General features: G+C 40.6%; 1 protein-coding gene across 3 annotated transcripts in view; it reads right to left on the bottom strand.

The window, feature by feature from the left end:
• Positions 1 to 21816, bottom strand: part of jarid2a (jumonji, AT rich interactive domain 2a) — a 50427-nt gene extending 28611 nt beyond the window's left edge. For 2 of the 3 annotated variants that reach the window (XM_047811201.1, XM_047811202.1), the window contains exons 1-3: positions 21155 to 21816; positions 8915 to 9038; positions 2958 to 3093 (exon numbers count right to left, since the gene is read on the bottom strand). In XM_047811201.1, coding sequence (XP_047667157.1) covers positions 2958 to 3093; positions 8915 to 9038; positions 21155 to 21199 — 305 coding nt within the window. In that variant the 5' untranslated portion in view covers positions 21200 to 21816. The remainder of the gene's footprint in view (positions 1 to 2957; positions 3094 to 8914; positions 9039 to 21154) is intronic. The other variant, XM_027154108.2, reaches the window with a different exon arrangement.
• Between the last annotated feature and the right edge of the window lie 420 nt (positions 21817 to 22236).

Genomic DNA, 22236 nt, shown 5'->3' with positions numbered 1-22236 from the left:
CTCACTCTCTCTCTCTCTCGCTCACTCTCTCTCTCTCATGCTCTCTCTCTCTCTCGCTCACTCTCTCTCTCATGCTCACCCTCTCTCACTCATGCTCACTCTCTCTCTCTCTCGCTCACTCTCTCTCTCGCTCACTCTCTCATGCTCTCTCTCTCTCACTCATGCTCACTCTCTCTCTCTCGCTCACTCTCTCTCTCTCTCGCTCACTCTCACTCATGCTCACTCTCTCTCTCATGCTCACTCTCTCTCTCATGCTCACTCTCTCTCTCTCGCTCACTCTCTCTCATGCTCACTCTCTCTCATGCTCACTCTCTCACTCTCTCTCATGCTCACTCTCTCTCATGCTCACTCTCTCTCTCATGCTCACTCTCTCTCTCGCTCACTCTCTCTCTCGCTCACTCTCTCTCTCATGCTCACTCTCTCTCTCTCATATGCTCACTCTCTCTCATGCTCACTCTCTCTCGCTCACTCTCTCACTCTCTCTCATGCTCACTCTCTCTCATGCTCACTCACTCTCTCTCATGCTCACTCTCTCTCATGCTCACTCTCTCTCTCATGCTCACTCTCTCTCTCATTGCTTACTCTCTCTCATGCTCACTCTCTCTCTCATGCTCACTCTCTCTCTCATGCTCACTCTCTCTCTCTCATTGCTTACTCTCGCTCATGCTCACTCTCTCTCTCATGCTCACTCTCTCTCTCATTGCTTACTCTCTCTCATGCTCACTCTCTCTCTCATGCTCACTCTCTCTCTCATGCTCACTCTCTCTCTCATTGCTTACTCTCTCTCATGCTCACTCTCTCTCTCATGCTCACTCTCTCTCTCTCATTGCTTACTCTCGCTCATGCTCACTCTCTCTCTCTCTCATGCTCACTCTCTCTCTCTCATTGCTTACTCTCGCTCATGCTCACTCTCTCTCTCTCATGCTCACTCTCTCTTTCTCTCTCTCATGCTCACTCTCTCTCTCTCATGAATGTAGAAGAGCTTAGATATAACTTTGCGTGTGTGTTGCGCTGCCTGCCTGCCCTTTAACCGAATACCATTCCACTGTGAGTTAAATGCTTGAGAGGAACCGGACTCAAAAGGGAACCTCATCCTCATCCTCATCTGGCTAAGCCTCAGTACTGATGTGCAATTTGTTTCAGTTTCACATCTGATCATTTTGCACAAAATCTCTTCTTGTTTGAAGAATCTGTGTATTCCACTTACGTTACAATTACGTTTCTGATATTCTGATTTCCAGCTTGAAGTCGCTTGGTGCAGTGTGTTAAATCTGTCAGAAATGCTGAAAAATGTAGAACACCTTATGCCAAAATACTGGACATTCTGTATTAGAGGTTTTTATGTGATTTCTTATGAAAAAGAAGAAAAATCAACGCTTCATAATTCATTTCCTTACGACCGACTGATACATTGTTTTGTCTCATAATGTATTAGCGGGGGCACGGTGGCTTAGTGGTTAGCACGTTTGCCTCACACCTCCAGGGTTGGGGGTTCGATTCCCGCCTCCGCCTTGTGTGTGTGGAGTTTGCATGTTCTCCCCGTGCCTCGGGGGTTTCCTCCGGGTACTCCGGTTTCCTCCCCCGGTCCAAAGACATACATGGTAGGTTAATTGGCATCTCTGGAAAATTGTCCGTAGTGTGTGAGTGTGTGAGTGAATGAGAGTGTGTGTGTGTGTGCCCTGCGATGGGTTGGCACTCCGTCCAGGGTGTATCCTGCCTCGATGCCCGATGACACCTGAGATGGGCACAGGCTCCCCGTGACCCGAGAAGTTCGGATAAGCGGTAGAAAATGAATGAATAAATGAAATTAAATAATACTAAGTGGATTTGTTAGTAAAGACAAAACAATAAAGGCTGATGCTACAGTCTCGAACAGTGGAGACATAAGAAAGAAAATTGTTAAAAAAAAAAAAAAAAAGAGTTATACTTCATAAAAACATTTATGTAATCTCCCTGGTTTAGACTGCACCCTTACATAAATCTTCCAGTACTGCTTTATAAAATATGTATGCTTATGAATGCATTATGAAGACCCAAAGTCACCCTTTCAATAAGATATGAAATTTTCTTTGTTTACTTTTTTCATACCCTTATAAAGATATTTTCTTACTCCCTACATTTGAAAAGGAATCAACTCTGCACAGAAACTTTTACAGCAAACTTTGAGGGATGTGATTTATCTGATTTAGATTATGTTACAAATGAGTGTGTGTGTGTGCCCTGCGATGGGTTGGCACTCCGTCCAGGGGGTATCCTGCCTTGATGCCCGATGACGCCTGAGATAGGCACAGGCTCCCCGTGACCCGAGGTAGTTCGGATAAGCAGTAGAGAATGAATGAATGAATGAATGAATGATTATGTTACACCAGTCATACACATGTTCAGTACCGCTTACCACCTTGTTCAGTCTGATCAATAGCGCTAGTGTACAGCACGGGGCAATTACCAGCATGTGGAATTGGAAACAATTACAGCAACAACAACAACAACAAAAACCCTCATGTTCTATTCACTACATTGAAATGAATTGCACTTGACCAGAGTTCTCTAATTTTACAACAACATGATGTGTGCTGATGTGCCTTTATAGTTCACCTGTGCATGGCAATGAGCAAATATCTGGCAGTAGAGGCACCGAGGGTGAGTCTGATCATTAAGAGCACAGTGCAAAAAGTCTCAGGAAATGATCCAGTCCTGCTCTGCTTAATGAGCATCGCATGTTTTAGAGACATGACGGCATGAGCAGCTCTGTTGTGAATACACGTGCTGATTCAGGCTTCCATTAACCTTCGGCTGCGGATGAAAGTCTAGAGCTAAAGAGTAGCTTGAATGTGAAATAGTCGAGTGTGTTCAGTGCAATGGAATGCAGAGACTCCTACTCAGCTCAAGGGCTCACCAGTTCTGTCGCGGTGCTGATGAAAAACATTCCAAATGACAGATTGAAAGATCGTACTCGCCTCTTTCTTGCAGGTCCTTCTCCCGAGAATCCGCCGTCATTCTGAGCCGAGCGTCGAGGCCTTTCCGCCTTGCAACTGCTCGTAAAAAGTCCTGTTTTCACTCCTGACCCGTTGAGGTGGCCATTCACAAAGGAACCTGAGGTTAGTTTAGACAGACAGCAGAAGAATATTTTGTTAAGAATACATTAACTTGCAAACACAACAGAAAAGTTGCTTATTGTCAGAGTACGAAATCATATATATAAATTCCAGCTATGCCAAGAGAAAGCAGATGAGCCCTGCACTCTGCCGGGTAACCCTAGCGAATTGCGCAGAAGAGGGCATTAGACACTACTCTGAGACACTACATCTGCCCTGTGAGGATGCATGAGGAGCTGTTTGAAAAGTTGTGACGGCATCTGCGATGGTGTCAGAGGAGGCATGCTTCTTCCTTCTCGGTTGGTAGCTGTGGTGTGATTATGGAGGGGAACTAGCTCCTGCACTAGAACTAAGAATGACCAAATTTGGAGAAAATAACGCGAAGAGAGCTGCACTGAATGTTGTCCTAGGGGATGTGGTAGCTTAGGGGTTAAGGTGTTGGACAATAGATCAGAAGGTTGTGAGTTCAAATGCCAGGTCCACCAAGCGATCACTGCTAGGCCCTGAGAAAGGCCCTTAACCTAAACTGCTCAGTTGTAGAAAATGAGATAAAAATGCAAGTCACTGTGGATAAAGGGAGTAAATGTAAATGACCGTCGAAGGTTCGAGTCTTGCCGGCTCTTTATACTTCTGTGTACTGGTTCACAGCTGGAAGAAAAACAATCCCTGGACTGAAAAAAGTTACTAAAGAACTTTGTGGTGAGTAAATTAGATATGAAATATGGGACTATGGGAAAAGGTCTGCGCTCAATCATCTACCATGTCAGTAGAACTGATCCTTACACAGTGCTATTAAACAGCAATTACACTTACACCAGCGCTGTATAACTACCATGTCAGTGTCACTGCTGTGCTGAGAATTAATCACACCCCAAATAAACATCTCAGTGGTGATCCTGTTATCCTTTTCACTGATGTAAGTGTCAGTAACTGGAGCTGTAACTTGAGCTACAAAACAATCTATACGCTAGCTCTATATAGTATATGAAGCCACACGGTATGTGTACCTAATAAACTGGCCACTGAGTGTACTGTAGGTGGGCTTCTAAACACCTGAATTCTCAATAAATTAGGAAATAAACAGTGCTGGGTGTGTAAGAACTTCGGTTGTGTGACACGTGTCACTTCCATTACTCGAGGCTTACTTTAAATATATTGCTTTAAATATATTTTTCTTTAAGCAGCATCAAGCCAAGTACTGTGTAAACTAGGGAGCTCGATTAAAAACACTCACGTTTTAATGCCATCTCCGGTGAACCGAGCAGACACATTAGGAATGCATTTCCACATGCACGGTCAGTTTAATAAAAGATATCAGAGATGATTATTAGTGGTTTTGTAGAATAGCTAATGCCAGTGTTTTAGATGGAATCTGAAAAGCAGCTCGCATTGACGCATCTCCTCACACAAGCGAGCGACACAACCAGACGAGCCCCGGCACATTTCTGACATATCTGTCTGCATTCCTCACATTTATTTCCCACTCGTTAATTCGAATGATTTCACGTCGAGTGAAATTCTGAATCTGAGCCGACAAGAACACAAAAGCGTCTTCAAATACACTTCGTTTCATGGAACCGAAAATATATCTTTGGATTAAAAAAGAAAGAAAGAAAGAATCATACACAGTCAGTAAAATGTTTAGTCATTGACAAAGTTCTTATCTACCACAGTTAAGATGAGTTTAAATGAAATAATGGACATGTGTTCTATCTAAAGGTATTTACGTCACCTCGGATGAACCGAGAAGGAATCCCAAGCATTCGCATACATTAATACGCTATGTCTCGAATGTTAAACTCTCAAAAGTATTTAGACAAATTAACAAGCCTAAAATAATAGTATTTGTTTTTACTGCTATCCTTTTAAATCCTTTCAAGTCAATGACATACAATGAACTCTTAAAGGTGGGGGTGCAAGAAAACTGACTCGGGCCGACTAACAAAACAAACGTGTAGCCAATTAGCAGAAAGGGGCGTGTCATGTCAGTGCGCATGTGTGACATTAGCCGGAAGCGATTCGATTGACACGGCAGATACCTGCCGTTACCTCTGCCTCGGGTTCTAGGTGTTGAACGTCGTCTTCCACGTGAAACGGACCTAAACCTTTCACGGTACAACACACAGTACTACAACAACACATTTGTATTACCATAGAATTACTCATTGAGTTCATTTATTGATAAAAATCTCCCCTCAGCCAGCCGCCCCAACAGGTTCCGCCATAATAGTTGCCTGGGTTGCGTATGTATGTGTGGGGCGGAGCTATCGATACAGGGGTGACACCCATTTGGGTTAGGGGCGTGTTTGTTTTGGTGCTTTCAAATGTCAACATTGGCTTTCAAACATCGTGCACCGCACCTTTAACTCTGAGATGCTTACTGGTTAACGGATTACTACGGAGTCAATAACTCAACAGCTGAGATCCAACTGTCCGATTACTTCTGACCCCTTAAATAAAGGGAGAACCTTGTAGAAAAAGGGCTGTGATTCCTACACTGCTCACCCAATGTGGATGTAAACAGCCCAAGATTAAAGCTGAAAAGCTGCAATTTAAGCTAATTATTTTATTTATTATATAATTAGTTCATTGTTTGATTCATTTTTATTTATTTTTTTACTGTGGCAGAAAGCTAAGATCCGATAACTTCTAAACTCCCAATAAAAATAACTGTCAATATCAAAATATTTATAGACCAGAAGTGTACACTGTAGGTCATTCACACTCACACACACATATCCACCCACACGTATGCACACACACACTTTTAATAACATAACATTATAAATTGAATAAATAAATAAACGAATATATACCAGAGCCAAAAATATGACTGTATGAACTGTAGTTCGATCAACAAACTTCATTTTTTCCCCCACAGGAATTTAGGATTTTCAGTAACAGTAATTCTGGTCCTGCTTCTATTAATCGGCTCAGTCGGTAGACTACATGAGCAGACCGATGTCATGTCGAGATGAAAAGCAGACTATTAGCGAGGGAAACCACGAGCTATTAAAAACTTCCAGACAGTTCCCAGATCAGCTCAGTACAATCACTGATTAGCTGCGTTCACTTTCTGACTTTCTGACCTTTTTACTTTATTCAACCCGACAAACCTTGCCATTATAAAAGAACCACACTTCATCACACCAAAGCAGGAGAAAGAAAGATTGATGTTTAATATAAGCATTGGCTTATATTAGTGTACAAGGCCATAGTTGGCCAGCTTCCTCTTTACTTGAATAGTCTACTAACGGTCAGTAGTCAAGGGCATGATCTGCGTTCAAGTAGATATATTCTTTTACATGTTCCCTTAATGAAGACAGAGTTTGGAAAAACTGCTTTTACTTATAGTGCATCAACGGCTTGGAATGAGATTCAAAGATCTTTGAAACTGAGTGTACTTATCTCAATGAATGAGTTTAAGCCGTATCTCAAGCGAACATTCCAAACTGTCTGCACTTGTTCTTAATCTTGTTTTATTGTTGGAAATGTGTGTGTTGTGATTATTGTTCTATGTACTTAATTTGTTTGTTGTCTATTGCTTGTTGTCTATTGTTGTCTAAAGTTGTCTATTTTGTGCTGCTACCTTGGCCAGGGCTCACATGTAAATGAGATATCTATCTCAATGTGATTTTATCCCTGGGTATTATAATAATCAACATAAAAAAAAGAAAGACATCACACCTTTTTAGACAGAGCAGTCCATTGTAATAAAAATAAGTGAATTCTAAATACAGGAAGGTAAGATAAGTCGGTGCTAGTTTGTGTACACAGATTACATGTATATGCTATATTTATTGTACACACAAAACCCTCCTCTACCTCTGCCCTTACATGTCCAGTTAAATAACATTTCTCTCATTTCCTTGTCTTTTCTTTTTTTTTCTTCTTTTTTTTCTTCTGAACCAAACGTTCACCAAGGCCTTTATGTATTTATTAGATTTCTGATTTGGACCCCGGTCAATAGGGCTGACATGAATACGGCTTTTCCCACGATCAGGACTGTAAGCACTGGAAAAATCTAAATAAATGCGCTCCATACTCATGTCCCTCTGACACCGAGACACACATGGAGTTGGAAAAGTGTTAAAGAAGTGATGTAATTCAGTGAAAGCATAATAAGTGACGTGCATGCATGTTGCACGTATAACAGCGCACACAGCTGACTCAGCTCATGAAACCGCAGTGACTCGGGCAGAACGTAATGCAGCTCAAGCGCATGAAACCCACAAGAGGGAATTGTTCATGCTAGAACTTACTCCACCAACAATATCTCAGCCCAAACACAACAGAACAATATCCTCCTTAATGTGGCTCTGCGTGGCTGGAAATATGAAGGACACCCTACCACTGGTTGGAGTCTCATTACATGGCGGTGCACTCTGCTGGGGACTGATCTGCATGGACAGCCTGTGACTCATGGGATTACTGTGGATAGAAGCACTTGGAGACTATCACACAGTCTGAATTGCCTTTGTGTCGGTCAGCTTTGTGCTCTAGTCTTCATCGGTGAACATTTGAAGACTTAGTCAGAAAGGAATTTGTGTTAAGTCTGTAATGAACTCAGAAATCACCCTGACCTGTTAGTTCCTCAGGAGCTCCTGGTTACACAATTCTACTCAACTACAAACTGTTGTACATTATTTACATTTATATTATTCTGTCCTTTATCACCCAAATGAGGAGGAGTTTCACTAATGACATCTGGAGGGTGGGGGGTGGGGGGTGTATCATACCCTATGGCCTTCACATTCAGCAGAACTATCCATCTCTACAACATTTTTGAAGCAGTGTGTAGACAAAGATCTCCACCATCGTAACACCAACTGAGGGAACAACTTTTGGATGAATCGTGTTTATCGCTTCATGCCAAACACAATCGAGCTGACTGAGTGACTTGTGGTGGCTGAGGATCTTACTAAAACACGACATTGTTGACTTCGATCCGTCTGCATTTTCTCATTAAACGCTGACTGTGTCGTGTTATAGCCGACCAGCCAGATATGAGACTTCACATATCTCATGAAATGCTGTGAAATTTTACACTGTTATGCTGTTAAACACATACATGGTTTAAACAAAGTATCTCAAAAGTTTAAAGACTTTTGTGAGGTTTTGTGGGCTGGAATGCATTAAAACTTAAGTTTATGTGGTGAAATATTCTCTAGCATTTATATATATATATATATACATACATACACGTATATAAATATATATACATGTGTGTGTGTGTGTGTGCGTATGTGTGTATATATATATATTATATATACACACACACACGCACACACACACACACACACACACACATATATATATATATATATATATATATATATATATATATATATATATGAAAGGGTAAGCAGTTATTTTTATTTAAGTGCATACTGTTCTGAGGCGTGTTGGTGTGGGAGGAAACGTGCAGCGTTTCTGAGCTTCTGAATGGCAGCTCAATGTGTCCGCCGTGTTCTTCATTTGTTTTCAAAGCAAACTGCAAGATGTCATTCAGCATACAAAAAGGTCATGCAATGCACAATTAAGTACTTAAAAAAAAAAACAATTGTAAAATGTGTCTTAGGAAGAACTTTCACCACACATTGAAACACACACCACCACTGAATATTTGTTTTGCATAACAAGGATTTATATAAGGATTATATCATTGTTGAATGGCAAAAGGGTGCAGGTGAAACCTCCAGGCAAAACAAACTGGTTGTTTAACGAGTTCAGCTCTCACGAGCAAAGCTTTTATCTGAATTTTATTTGAAACTTTTTTTTTGTGCTAAAAGAGAGGATAAGAAAGGAGCAAAACTTACGCTTTATTATTCCTGTTCTGTTGTCAACGCGGCTCTTCTGAGCTCGCTTGAACTCTTTGAGCGAGAGATAAAGCACGCGGCGCACAACTCGCTCCTCTGACCAGGGAATCCCGTCGTTATCGTCCTGCGATAAAAAAAGAAACAGAAACGATATTAACTCCTTCGACACCTAAACACGAAGTAAGCGCCATGCATACATTAAACGAATAATTCAAACGAGTTACCGAATAACCGGTTTTAAATAAAAGACAGAATAATCAGATCACACACAGGAAATGAAATGTAGTTTCAGTACAACTTGTCTGGAAACACACAATGACATAATAATAATAATAATAATAATAATAATAATAATAATAATAATAATAATAATAATAATAATAATAATAATAATAAAAACAGCAGCAATAAAAAACAATATGCTACTACTGAGAATACAGGAGCCATTTAAAAGTGGTCTAAGAAGTGCAGTAGTCTGAGTCTGGAATGCGGGGGCAGAACATTACCGAGTTGTCAAACAAGTGAACTCCAGAGACCCAAAAGCCGACAGACAAAAAAAAAAGAAGAAAAAAAAACGAGGCCAGCAGATGTTGAGAAGACAAGCAAAAGATAAACAGAGAGATGGGGAAGAAGTAGGGTGGGAAAGGAGGTCAGAGAGATAAAGGGAGGCCAGTCACTGGTGCGCATAGAAAATGCACCAGTCGCTGAAGATGACGACAAGATTTTATCATCTAAATGGGTTTTAATGGGAAGCTGGTAAATTGCTGATTGTTAAGAATGGGTTAATTTCTTCATTAGTATGAAAAGAGGGTAGTGAGGCAAACAGCTGTGTTCTGGACCAAAGTTTTGTTTTCCTTTAGCTTGAAAAAATGCCTGAGGTAATACAATTACAATAATCTAGATGGGAAGTGACCAAGGCATGTAGAAGTGATTTAATATTAGACAGAGAGTACATGATGTGGTCTGGAGGCTCTTGTCACTCGACTGGACCCACCGTCTCCCAGGGTAAGATGTAGGTATACAACATGACTCCTTCCTGTTCTAGCACCGAGCTGGTGGATTGAACTTCCCCTAGATGTCCGGACAGCTGAGTCACTGGTCATCTTTAAACGACTGATAAAGACATTTAAACCTGCAATTATTTTCCCTTTTTGTTTAATGTGTAAATTTAAAAAAAAAACCTGAACAGAGTCTTAAGTGGATGTTATCCTAAGTCTATAACTTAGTGAACCAGTTTTAATGTATTCATCGATAGAAACTTCAGAGCACATTTGCACATCGTTCTGGATGAGGACGTCTGCCAAATTGCCGCAAATGTACATGTAAATGGAGGTAATGCGAACGGAGGCAGCAAACACAATAACCCTGATATGGGAGCTGGAGTGGGGTCCGAGATGACACCGAGCATTTCTACTATACTGGAAGGGAAGACAGTTATGCTAGCGCTACACTATCTGTATTAAATAAGGGTAAATTTCATTTTATTACCACTGAGTTCTGGGTCAGGGTAAGGCTTAGGGACTTGGGGGGGGGGGGGGGGGGTTCCGTAGGAGACGTAAACGTTCTATACCATGTTTCTGAATGAATGGAACTGAAAGGATGATCAAAGCTGAGCAAAGAGCGAGATGAATTAGAATAGCCTGGAATCCAGAGATCATTAGTAATCTTAACCAGTCAGGTTTCTGTGCTGTGAAGAGAAAGATAGCCTGAAGGTTCAAAGAAGAGGTTGGAGTTCAGATGTAGTTGCTATGACAACGTGTTCAAGAACTTAAAATGGAAGAATGAAATTAGAACGGTGAAGGAAAAAGGGAACGTTAATCCAGGGCCATGGGGTGGAGTGGAGTGGAGTGGAGTGGGGGAGGGAGGGATTAAACCAGTAACAGACTGGAAGGAATGACGAGTGACTCGATACTGAAAAATGCTAAAATGGATGTAAAAGTAAGCGTAAAAAAAACTAAAAGTGTTTTTTTTTAAAGCTTGGTGAAGTAATGGACAGGTTTGGCAGTGATTAGTGCATTTTTCTACTGAGGCACAAAGGACAGGATTGAAGTAATACACCTTTAAAATAAAATCCCTTTTGAATACAATTTTGAGTCAATAGTGAGGAAGGAAACCGTTTAGGTTTGGAGAATGTTGAACATGACAACCTTCTGGTCAGAGAAGGGAAAAGAAGTGAAGTTAGTGAGATGAGGGCAGTGCAGGAACAGTACGAACATGATCTGGTGTGTGGCTAATGGCGTGGGGTGGAGAATGTACTGTACATGATGAGAAAAGTCAAAAGAGTGCAGAAGTGACAGGAAGTCAGCAGCCAAAGGTCAAGTAGGAGAATCAACATGGATCCCAACACCAGCAAAGAGTAGCATGTCTTAATGCTGCACAGACAGAATTCAAGTAAAAAAAAAAAAAAAAAAAGACGTTGGAAAGCAAACAGAAGCACGTTTGTGTGAATGGTAGATAATAGAAACGTGGTGAGGTTGAACAATACTAAAGAATTCTACAGACAGGAATTCAACAAAATAGAGAAAAGATAAATTCCCCGTGTTTGTATAGAGGTCAGATTGATAAAAAAAAAAAAATCCACTCCGCTAAAGCTTTATAAGTGCTGCTTGATTTACACAGATACAAAACACTGAGTGATTTGATTAAACGTGCAGTCATTAGGTTGTAGCCGGGTCTCGGTCAAATATTAAATGTTCAGATAAGAATCACAAATAAGGCCATTAATGAGAAGCGCTCAGTGAGCGCGCACTGAACAACGCTACAGTTACTGAAGGAGAGATCTGAGAAGCAGATACTGGAAAAGGATGAAACAGAGACATATTAGCGCCGACTGGACGGCAGAGAAAGCATCTGTCAGTCGGTTGATGTTGGTTATTAATCCTACCCACTCCGGCAGTTATTATTTTTGTTTGCACCTCTGCACACGCTATACGGATCGATTGTCCAAAACATTAACAACTTAGTCGAAGCGCAGAGAACATGAGCGGTATAAAGAATTTCTTGCGTCACGCTGCACAGTGCAAAGCTTCATATCTGACCATCTGCATGAAGGCAAAAACCATTCGTGTTTTATTTTGTTAGATCGGAGAGCATACCTGCAATCCTGATTCACACCTTTAGCTGGAGTCTCAGAGAGATGACTCAACTTGTTCAAACAACATGTCCACCAAGCTGCCACTGCTGGGCCCCTGAGTAAGGCCCCCAAACCTCAATTGTTCAGTTGTATAAAAATGAGATAATAATGTAAGTCGCACCTGCTAAATGCTGTAAATGTAAATTTGTAAAATCTGCTTCAGGACAATCTATTATCTGTAGAAACCCTGCGACGGGAACAGGAGCCGAGCCGGTAGTCGACTGTTTCCTTTGTGTAAAGATAAAAACCACATGACGACTAAAAATAACCAATGTCTTATTAGATTGTTTCAATTTTGCTATTGATTTTGTTTTATGTCTTATTCAATATGATAAACACAAACAGATCAGGGCCAGAGGATGTGGTGTCAGTGACGAAAAGCAGAAGAGTCGCTATGCAAGAAGGGATTTGTAATATAAACAGCAGAAGGGAGCGCAGTGTAATGGCTGCTCTATAAATAGTGCAGTTACTCTAGTTAGTGCACAGTGTCTGAAAGCAACACAGCCGAAAACCAGAAAGCGCTTTATTATTGTACACACTGACTGCTACCAAAAAACATCTCCTGTGTGAAATCTCAACATTCCTCATCCGTGACCCGACGTGCCAAAATTACACACTTGCTGCTGTTCGACTTTGTCTCGTGTCTGTTTCTACTCTGTGTTTACAATTTTCCCTTTTACAGTTTTCCCTTGTGTATAGAGTTTTGCTCTTTGTGTTATAACCATTTGGAATGTGTGTAAGCCAAATTACAGCACTATTAAAACATCTAGAACGGCGGTGTCCAAATCTTATCCACAAAGGGCCGGCGTGGGTGCAGGTTTTCATTCCAACCCAGTAGAAGCCACACCTGATTCCACCTGTTTAATCAGTTGTTCTTGGCTTTTAATAGACTCTGGTGTGGCTTCTGCTTGGTTGGAATGAAACCCTCGCACCCACGCCGGCCCTTTCCGGATAAGACCGCTGATCTAGAACATAGATGACGATTCATTTTCCTTCATTTTCCACAGTTTAAAAAGTGTGTGTATTATTAGCAAAATTTGAATTGATTCTAATCAGCATGTATTTTTGAGTGTTGTCTCAAGTGTGATATTTCTGAGTCACTTATAATTTGGATATTTCCACAGAAAAACCTTTTAAACTGATTTTAATCCTGGAAACTGGAAGTAAATTGTTATAAAATGATATGAATATTGGAATACAGTCTGGTTAAGTAGATTCACATCTTCATGTCTTCATTTACACACAATGCCAATACTGACCAGGTGTAAATTGCCATTGGATAGAGAACTCTGGTGTTAACGGTTCGTACGTTGGGCATTCTCTAGGCACCTTTCGAGAAGAAATCAAACATTTCCAATAAATAAGAAGAAAAGACACCTACTCCATATCACACTACGTTAGAAAATGTACTAAAGGTTATACTGGGGAAAGATGTGCTCACTGCTGTCTCACTCACTTTCAGTAACCTTTTTATCTCAGTCAGGGTCGTGGTGGACGTGGCCGTTACGCTGGGAACACTAAGCGTGAGGCAGGAACACACCCAGTCCATCGTACAGCTTTACACACTCATTCACACACTAATTCACACCAAAGGGTTATTTCTCTTAAGTACCGGCAAGAATTAGTAGGTGGGAAGAGAACCACCAGAGAACCAGAATAAACACAAGGAGACTCAGAAAGAACATCAGATCATGAAAGAAACTGGTCACAGACAGTAAAGGGGAACTCATTATAAATCTGGAGACTCTGGAAATATAAAGCGGCAGCACTACCCAATGCCCCACCAAACCACCAATTACTACCCATTAGGATTCTGCCATAAAACCGTATTTCGCTGAGGGATAACATCAGATGAGCAAATCAACTCATAAAAACAAATTTGCTACACAAATGCGATTGCAGTATCTCATTCAGGATTATTATACTCTCAGCAAGGCTGTTAAAGTGAACACATTAATAAGCCAATATAATATACTTTATATGGTATTAATGCAGCTTTGCATCACCCACAATTTAGTCATTCACAAGCAACAGCTGGTACATTCATTGCTATTGATATAACAGGTGTGTGTGCAGTGGATGATGGATAGAAACAAGGTCTTCTGAATAGCAAGCTCGGTTTCAAATACCTGAAAGAAGACCAAATTTATTTGATAAAGTAAATCGGGTGACCAAAGGAGTACAAAACACTTTAGAAGCTAACCACTGCATTGCAACCAGTATTAACAATTAATCGTGCTCGATAGCAAAGCACATCATTATTATAGAGGACAAGGGCCTATGTGACATCACTTGGATTATCCAAATACAGTGCATGAGAACTGCCTTTAAGAACCACTACTGTGTACAGTAGACAAAGACTTGTATGTGTATGGGAAAGCAAATGGTAGCTGATATTCTACTATATAGGCCTACAGATATAGATATAGGCCTACTACTGTATATTGTACATTTCTTTCTTATATTTCCTTTCTTTTGTTTCCTGCTCATGGTTATCGTTTACAGTGAACAATCCTGATTTTGATACCACATAACACAGGGGAAACAATTGGAAGTTGGAAACAATTACTTTGGGATTCAGGGATTACTTTGTGCTACCAAATCAACTGACAGCCCTAAAGCTCAGTGATTGAAGGTAGGGTCTCCGTTGTTTGAAAGCCAATATTGACATTTGAAATCACCAAAACAAACACGCCCCTAAACCAAATGAGTCCCACCCCTGTATTGATAGCTCCGCCCACACATACACACATAACCCATGCAACTAACGGAAAGAAATGTGTCATTATCATAGCTGAAGGGAAGAACAATATGATTGCAGATAAACAAACAAGCAAAAATGACACACAAGCATAATCATGTAAAGGACAAAGGCATATATTAGTTCTGTGTAACAAAGCAAAACCAACGTTACTCACCTATCGAAAAGGAAAAAAGCGCCTCGGCGTCTTAAGTAAAGTCGGCCACATATTCACAGGTTGGAGTTTCCTGAGTCAATAACTCCTGAGCTAAACGCTGTTACTACACAAAACGCGGTTGTAGCTGCCTCTCTACATTACTACGATAAAAAAGAGGTGTTATTTGTGTAGTAACAGCGTTTAGCTCAGGAGTTATTGACTCGGGGAAACTCCAATCTGTGAATATGTGGCCAACTTCCTGCTCCTTCAGTTCTCTCCAGTGCTGGAAAGCTGATCCTATATTAACACGTCATACTTCTTGCCTTATCGTAAGCCTTTCTTCTCTTTCTTTCTTTGTTTTTATCCTCCGTGTCAATGTTATAACCGATTTCTGCTAGTCATACATGCACACTGAACACTCTCTCCGCCCATATTGACAAGACACGCCCCTTTCTGCTCATTGGCTACACGTTAGTCTTGTTTTGTTTTGTGTTTCCCAACGCAGTTTTCTGAAGCATTTCTCAAACAACGGAGACCCCACCTTTAACAACAGAAATAGCAGTTAATTGAACATAACAATTGAAGTGTTGTTAGCATTACATACCGCACATTAGCTAGGTTACTTATTTAGCACGAAGGCTAATAATTTCCACAACTAAACCATTTTGTAATATCACAAACTAAAGCTTTCCACAATATTTCATAATGTAAAACATTTATTTTTGTATAGTGGCACTACAGTACAGATTACGCTTTGTATCGAAAAATATCTGTGTATGTAACACACCATTGTGCCTCAACGCTTAGGAAAATCAGCCCAAGCCCCACCACCTAGGAGAGGCCATATGACTGACTCCTGTATGCAGGCTTTGGGTTGCTTATCAGATACACTATATTGGCAGAGACTTTTGCCTAGCAATGAAAACAGATTGGTACAGGTCAAGCCAAGAAATCGCAGCCCCCTCACACAGTATGACACAATAGAAAGCTTCATCTGTGTGTCTCTCACACTCTGCTCTAGACTAATCCTAACAGACATCTGATATACATTTTGGAGAGCCAGGTATGCACAGTGTGTGAGTAGGTGTGTGTGGGTGGAGTCTTCTAATCTACTGGCTCTTTATATTTGATCAAGGACATCTGATCAAGGACACCAGTCATTACTGTGAAAGTAAATCCTACCTCCTTCAGCCTTAACTGGCTGATTCAGACAAGGTGGGAAAGAAAAATGGGATTTTCTTTCTTATAATGTCTTTGGTGAGCTCTGAGGAAGCGCATTCACTGAATTACACTCAGCCTCCAAAAGTACTGGAACGACAAGGCCAATCGTTTTTCCCTCGTGTACTCTAAAGACATTTGGGTTAAAGATCAAAAAATGATTATGAGCTTTCATTTCTATGTTATTTACATAAAGATGTGTGAAGAAACTTTTTGGTTTCAGCAAAAGTATTAGGCAAAATGTTAATACCACTACTGCATCTTTTTTTCATATCCCTTGCTTGATCTTTTTGCAATGTCAGCATGGCTTGGTTCCCTGCCTATGGACAGCTCTCTAGTTATGTTGGTTTTCTGGTTGGTCTTTTAACAACAAATGTCTTCACAGCCAAAACCCAGGGCTCAAAAACAGCATTCACACTCAGCAATTTAACTACGGTACATAAATCTAACAGGGAACACCTGAGCAACAGGAAACTCTGGTCCCATCAAAAATGGGTGGGTTCAAAAAAAAAGCTACCATGCTAATAAACTGGACACTGTAAGGTTTGTGGAAACATTACTACCGTAGACATGTGTAGACCTTCCAGATTTGTTGCTTTAAAGTTAAAGGACCCAAATATATAGAATGTCTCTGTATGCTGTAACATTACAATTTGCCCCTGTGTATAGTTTGCCAAAGTCTGGAGTGGATGAACATGAGCAGGGTACACAGAACCCCTTCATCATCCCTATTGAATATCTCTAGGATGAACTGGAATCGTACTGGACCTCACCTAATGCTCCTGTGGCTAAATAAGCAAATCCTCACAGCTATGTACCAAAATCTAAGGGGAAAGCCTTTCCAGCAGAGTGGAGGTTATTATAATATCTTTAACAAGCACATGTGGGTTCATACAGTATGATGGTCATTTTATCCACAAACCTTTGGCAATATAGTGCACATCACTTCACTACTGTGCTCTAGTTCTAATCCCTCATCAGAATATAGAACTGAGGGCAGGTGAGAAGGCACATTTCATGCCGTCAGTAACTAAGCCAGCAAATATAACGTACAATTCGTCGACCAGTCAGGCAGAGCGGGCCGAGATGACATTTTTAAAACTATAAGCTTTTTTTTTCCAATAGTCCAACAGTAAAAGTTCTGCATTTGATTGCAGAATCCGATAGAACATAAAAAGTATACGCATCTGCATCGTTAAGTAATCCATCCGTCCAGACATCCATTTTTGTATCACTTATCCTATAGTCTTTCTAGAAAACACTGGGCATGAACAGTAATGCTCTCTGGATGGGTAGAGCACCATGAACTTTAGCATAGTCAATTCACATGTTTTTCTAAGGTGGGTGATAACCAAAGAATCCAGAGGAAACCCACGCAGACAACGTGTGATAGTAACTTGAGCTCTGTGGACCCTGAAAAGGACAACACTACTCGCAGCACTACCTGCCTCACACCTCCAGGGTTGTGGGTTCGATTCCCACCTCCCCCTTGTGTGTGTGGAGTTTGCATGTTCTCCCCGTGCCTCGGGGGTTTCCTCCGGGTACTCCGGTTTCCTCCCCGGGTCCAAAGACATACATGGTAGGTTGATTGGCATCTCTGGAAAATTGTCCGTAGTGTGTGAGTGAATGAGTGTGTGTGTGTGCCATGTGATGGGTTGGCACTCCGTCCAGGGTGTATCCTGCCTCGATGCCCGATGAAGCCTGAGATAGGAACAGGCTCCCCGTGACCTGAGAAGTCCGGATAAGCGGTAGGAAATGAATGAATGAATGATTCTAAGACTACAGACATACACATAGCTAGTGCATGTCCTGCTTATGAACGCATGGATAAAAAGTTTCTTCTGTGGTTTCGTCTGAGATGTTTCATCTTGTAGGGAATTCCAATATGTTGCTAAATGCCCTGATTGCCTAGGATTAACAAATCTCTTCGGAGTTAAAACTGTTCAGTTTGGTGAATGAGGTTTTGTAAGTGAACAAAAAAATATGTAAACTTCTATTTGTCTACAATGTCATACAAGGCTAATTATGTAAACTGTCATCACATGTACTGGGACACATTAAACAATCTTCCATTTATTATTTTCATTACATTTTATTTTTCATTAATGCGAAATTTCCAAATCATGATCTGAGAATGTTTTTAATTTGCATATCTACAAAGTTCTCTGTAAATTTTTCTATAACATAAATGACTGAAAGTTAAGTTGATTGCTCCTCCGCTTGAGCTGCTAGGGGGCTTCCCCCTCCCCCCTCCCCCTCCCCCTGGCTATAAAAAGGAAACATGAAGACATGTTGTATATATGAAATACAGCATTCTTTTTATAGCTCAGATGTCTGTGGAGAATTAACGTGCAGACATTCACAACATATCTTACAACTCCTTTACCCAGTAGGGTTGTTTTAACAAAAGTGGTCATTCTATAAGGTGCAGTCAGACGTGATCATGAAATGCACTAAATCCTTCCAATAAATTCCATGTCAGCAGTTACAGCTGGGTGGTGACTAATAAATTAGGCTGCAAATAACACAATGCAACATTGTCCGAGACAGAAAGCAGGACAGGAGAACACACCTCCATGATATACAATAGACTCAACAACCAAATGACACTGGAGTAAGTATACTAAGTCCAATGAGTAAGTCCAATATTGTATGTACAAACTGACCTGCATGTCTACGATAGTGTTCAGAAATTGTCTTAATAAATTGAATATCAGCTACGATAATTCTGATGTGTGACATTTCTCACATTTAATGTAATTCTTCTGTACTGTTTCTCCAAAAAATGTGACCAAAATTCAGTCATTTCAAAGATATATATAATCAAATAAATTGTGTACTAACGATTTTTACTAGCTAGATAACAAATGAATACTGCAGTGCTATATTGTTTTATACACTGCATATAAGTTAGCAAGCTAAATTAAACAATGGGAACGACTAACACTCTGCACATACTGTACAAATACGGTTGTTAATCGCAACGCTAATAAAATAATGAGCTCCTGATTAAAAGAGGCATCTGACATACATTAAGAAATAATGTCCACATTTATAGTACCGGCAAAAAAAAAAAAAAGTCCTTTGCTGATTTCTATAGAATATTGTTTTTGGAGCAGAAATAACGTACAGATCGGCTGCCTAGCTATCAGACAGCCTTGTGAATGAAAGACAAAATAAAAGTGAAAGAGAAAAACAAAGTAAAAGTGAAGAATTTCATCTGTACAGAATATTACGATATATCAAGATATATCTTAAACCTGAACGTCATCGCACGGCTATTTCTAATCTCTGTGAGACGATATGACAGACCACCTATTACGTGCTGACAGATGTTCCAGTAGTGTTGATCATTTGTGCATATCCTTACACTAAGTTTGTCAGCCAGAGACACAAAGCAAACATTGAGGGCCTTATGTGTTGTTGTTGTGTGTTTGAGCCACTTGAGCTGCCAGTTGTGTGCTGATAAGACCGACACTAACAGGCTCATTTATATGACTACATGGTCAGCAGCAGCTGGCTCAGGCTCACAGCGCTCCCACAAATTAGACTTTATGACCAGCTGAACTCATTGGGGCGAACACACAAAGAGGCAAAGCTATTTTCACAGCCAACCCAGATTTTTTACAACACAACACCAGACACACTTTTTAACCAATAGGTCTATTAAACATACATGTTTCTTACCAAAGCTGAATTAGCTTTGCCCTGCATCTTTTAAGGGCTTCTTGGGTACACGCGTGATCCTTTGTAAACACGAGTGTCTGGGTTCATTCTACATAGCTTTAACATGAATCGGTCTTTATATCTGATTATAACATTTTCTCATCTGAGACACTTCAAAGTCACCACCTCAACAGTTTAGCTAGTTTAAGGAAGAGGGTGCTTGAGTAGGTGCCATTTTGGGACATGAGTATTTCCAAGAAAGCATAAAGACATCTGTGTAGTGCTTTATACTCAAGTTCTTAATACTGAAACCTGCATTAACAAGACAGACGACTACTAACACCTGATGTATGCACCGTAAGTGGGATCCATGCCTGTAGAGGCAAATGATAAGCCAAAACCAGTCACTGTGCACCTACACCAAGACTGACAATGCCAAAATGATGAATTTTATTATTGTTTAAATACTAATTAAACAAGTAATATCCTGTAGTTATATGCATACTGTGTACATGCACCAATGCAGTGCACATGCATGGTGGTGTTGTTCAGGGATCACTTCGTGTGTGTGTGTGTGTGTGTGTGTGTGTGTGTGTGTGTGTGTGTGTGTGTGTGTGTGTCCTTGCTTTAACACACTGGATTAACCCTTAATGAGCTTTAATGCTTTAAAACACCACAATGTGTCGAGCCTAGGAACAAGAGTACCCATCAAAATACACTATACGTTAAACAGGTTAACATTATGAAGCCCGTCACTGCAATATGTCACTTTCAGTGAGTTCGTTATTAGAAATAAACAACAGTAATAAACAATTCGTTACGAAGTTACAGAACCCGGAAACAGCACGCGCACAGTGTGACTTCACAACCGCACGATTATTCGGTCAGAAATAAACATCAAGTGCAGAAACTCGGGCTTTTAAACAAACAAACATGCAGATATATATACATTCATATCCATATTTACGTAAATGACACGGGATTATAGTCGGAATTAATCTTTTTATATGGTGGTGTAGTGCGCGCACACACACACGCACCCGCACACGCGCGCGCACCGCAATATTTGGGTCAACTGCGAAACCGCACATCTGTCATTATTTTTACCCACAAAATCAAGTCTTTTATTTCCCTCATGAGTCACCAGGCGTTCTGAAAAGCCACCAGACTTTAAGATTAAAGTATTGACTGCGCGTTAAACATGATTTGTGCTGCACGTATTAATGCTAAAGGTTTTTCAGTGCATTAACAAGGACAAGGACAAAACGGTCCAGTGTTAATATTTACATTTATATATTTATTTATTTATTTATAGGCTTCACTTACAAATTTCTTCTGTATGATGTTTCTCTTCGGCCTTTCCGTGCTCATCTTGCTCTCTCTCTCTCTCTCTCAATCAGGTCGTGAAGCGATTAGACAGTGAACATTAATGATGAAACCCTTTCGGTTCCCAACACGTGACGATTTAAATCCCTGCTGCTAATCGATACGTGGAGGTAGAAACGTGATTCCGGCCGATCAAACAGTCGCAAGCGCAGAATCCAAAATGTTCACATCCATGGCGATTAAAAAGAAAGGATCAATGCAGGAAAGCAGGGAAAATCAAATGCACGGAGAGCTTTTGTGTGTCTGTTTTCCATTTGTTTAATAAACGTGTCGTCGGTCCTCGAAGCAGCGCCACATTTGTTCTGGTCAAAACACAAAGCCAGGGTTCGGCCTCAGCCTTCGCGTTTCGCGGCGCGTCGGTGGATTTTTACATGCTGCGGCTGGTGGAGATACGAAAAGGCCGAATATGAAGTCGGAAATTGCGGTTTTCTTGTACTTCAGCTCTCGCATATTGTGTAAACTCGACGGCTCCGATGCTGCCGCGACCTGCTGGCGTCTGTTCTTCTGCGCCTCAGTCCTATCGCGCACCGCCGCCATCTTCAGCGCCAAATTTAAACACGCAACTCGACTGAGGCGTCACGTAAAAGCCCCTTTATTACACCGTAGGCAATTTAAGACTGAATGTACCTCATGTCTTTATAAATATAACTCAAGTAGAGACTTTGGGGCACAAAAAAAACGTCATGGCGAAGACATTTTGGAGCAAAAAAAAGGGAATTTTCTCTAAACACAATTTTATTATTATTATTACTATTATTATTACTATTATTATTATTGTTATTACTTCTTTACATTGGTTTATTTGTGGTATTCTACATTGAAATAATTTTGGAATCAATTTTGGTTCACATGACATATATAGTACCCTTAAGTAAAAATAAAGTTGTATCTTGTATTTTGGTCGAATCCCATTTGTCTTCCATCGGGACGTTATGGAGAGAGAAGAAGGCTACAGAGTTCTAGAGAAATCCTGAACACCAGGTAGAAGGAAACATCTGGGATAAAGCTTTGTGCCAAGAAGA

This window comes from Tachysurus fulvidraco, chromosome 3 (assembly GCF_022655615.1).
Source record: "Tachysurus fulvidraco isolate hzauxx_2018 chromosome 3, HZAU_PFXX_2.0, whole genome shotgun sequence".
In the NCBI taxonomy this organism is placed as follows: domain Eukaryota; kingdom Metazoa; phylum Chordata; class Actinopteri; order Siluriformes; family Bagridae; genus Tachysurus; species Tachysurus fulvidraco.
Note: the sequence above shows the minus strand (reverse complement) of the source record. Positions and strands in the feature narration are given on the sequence as shown.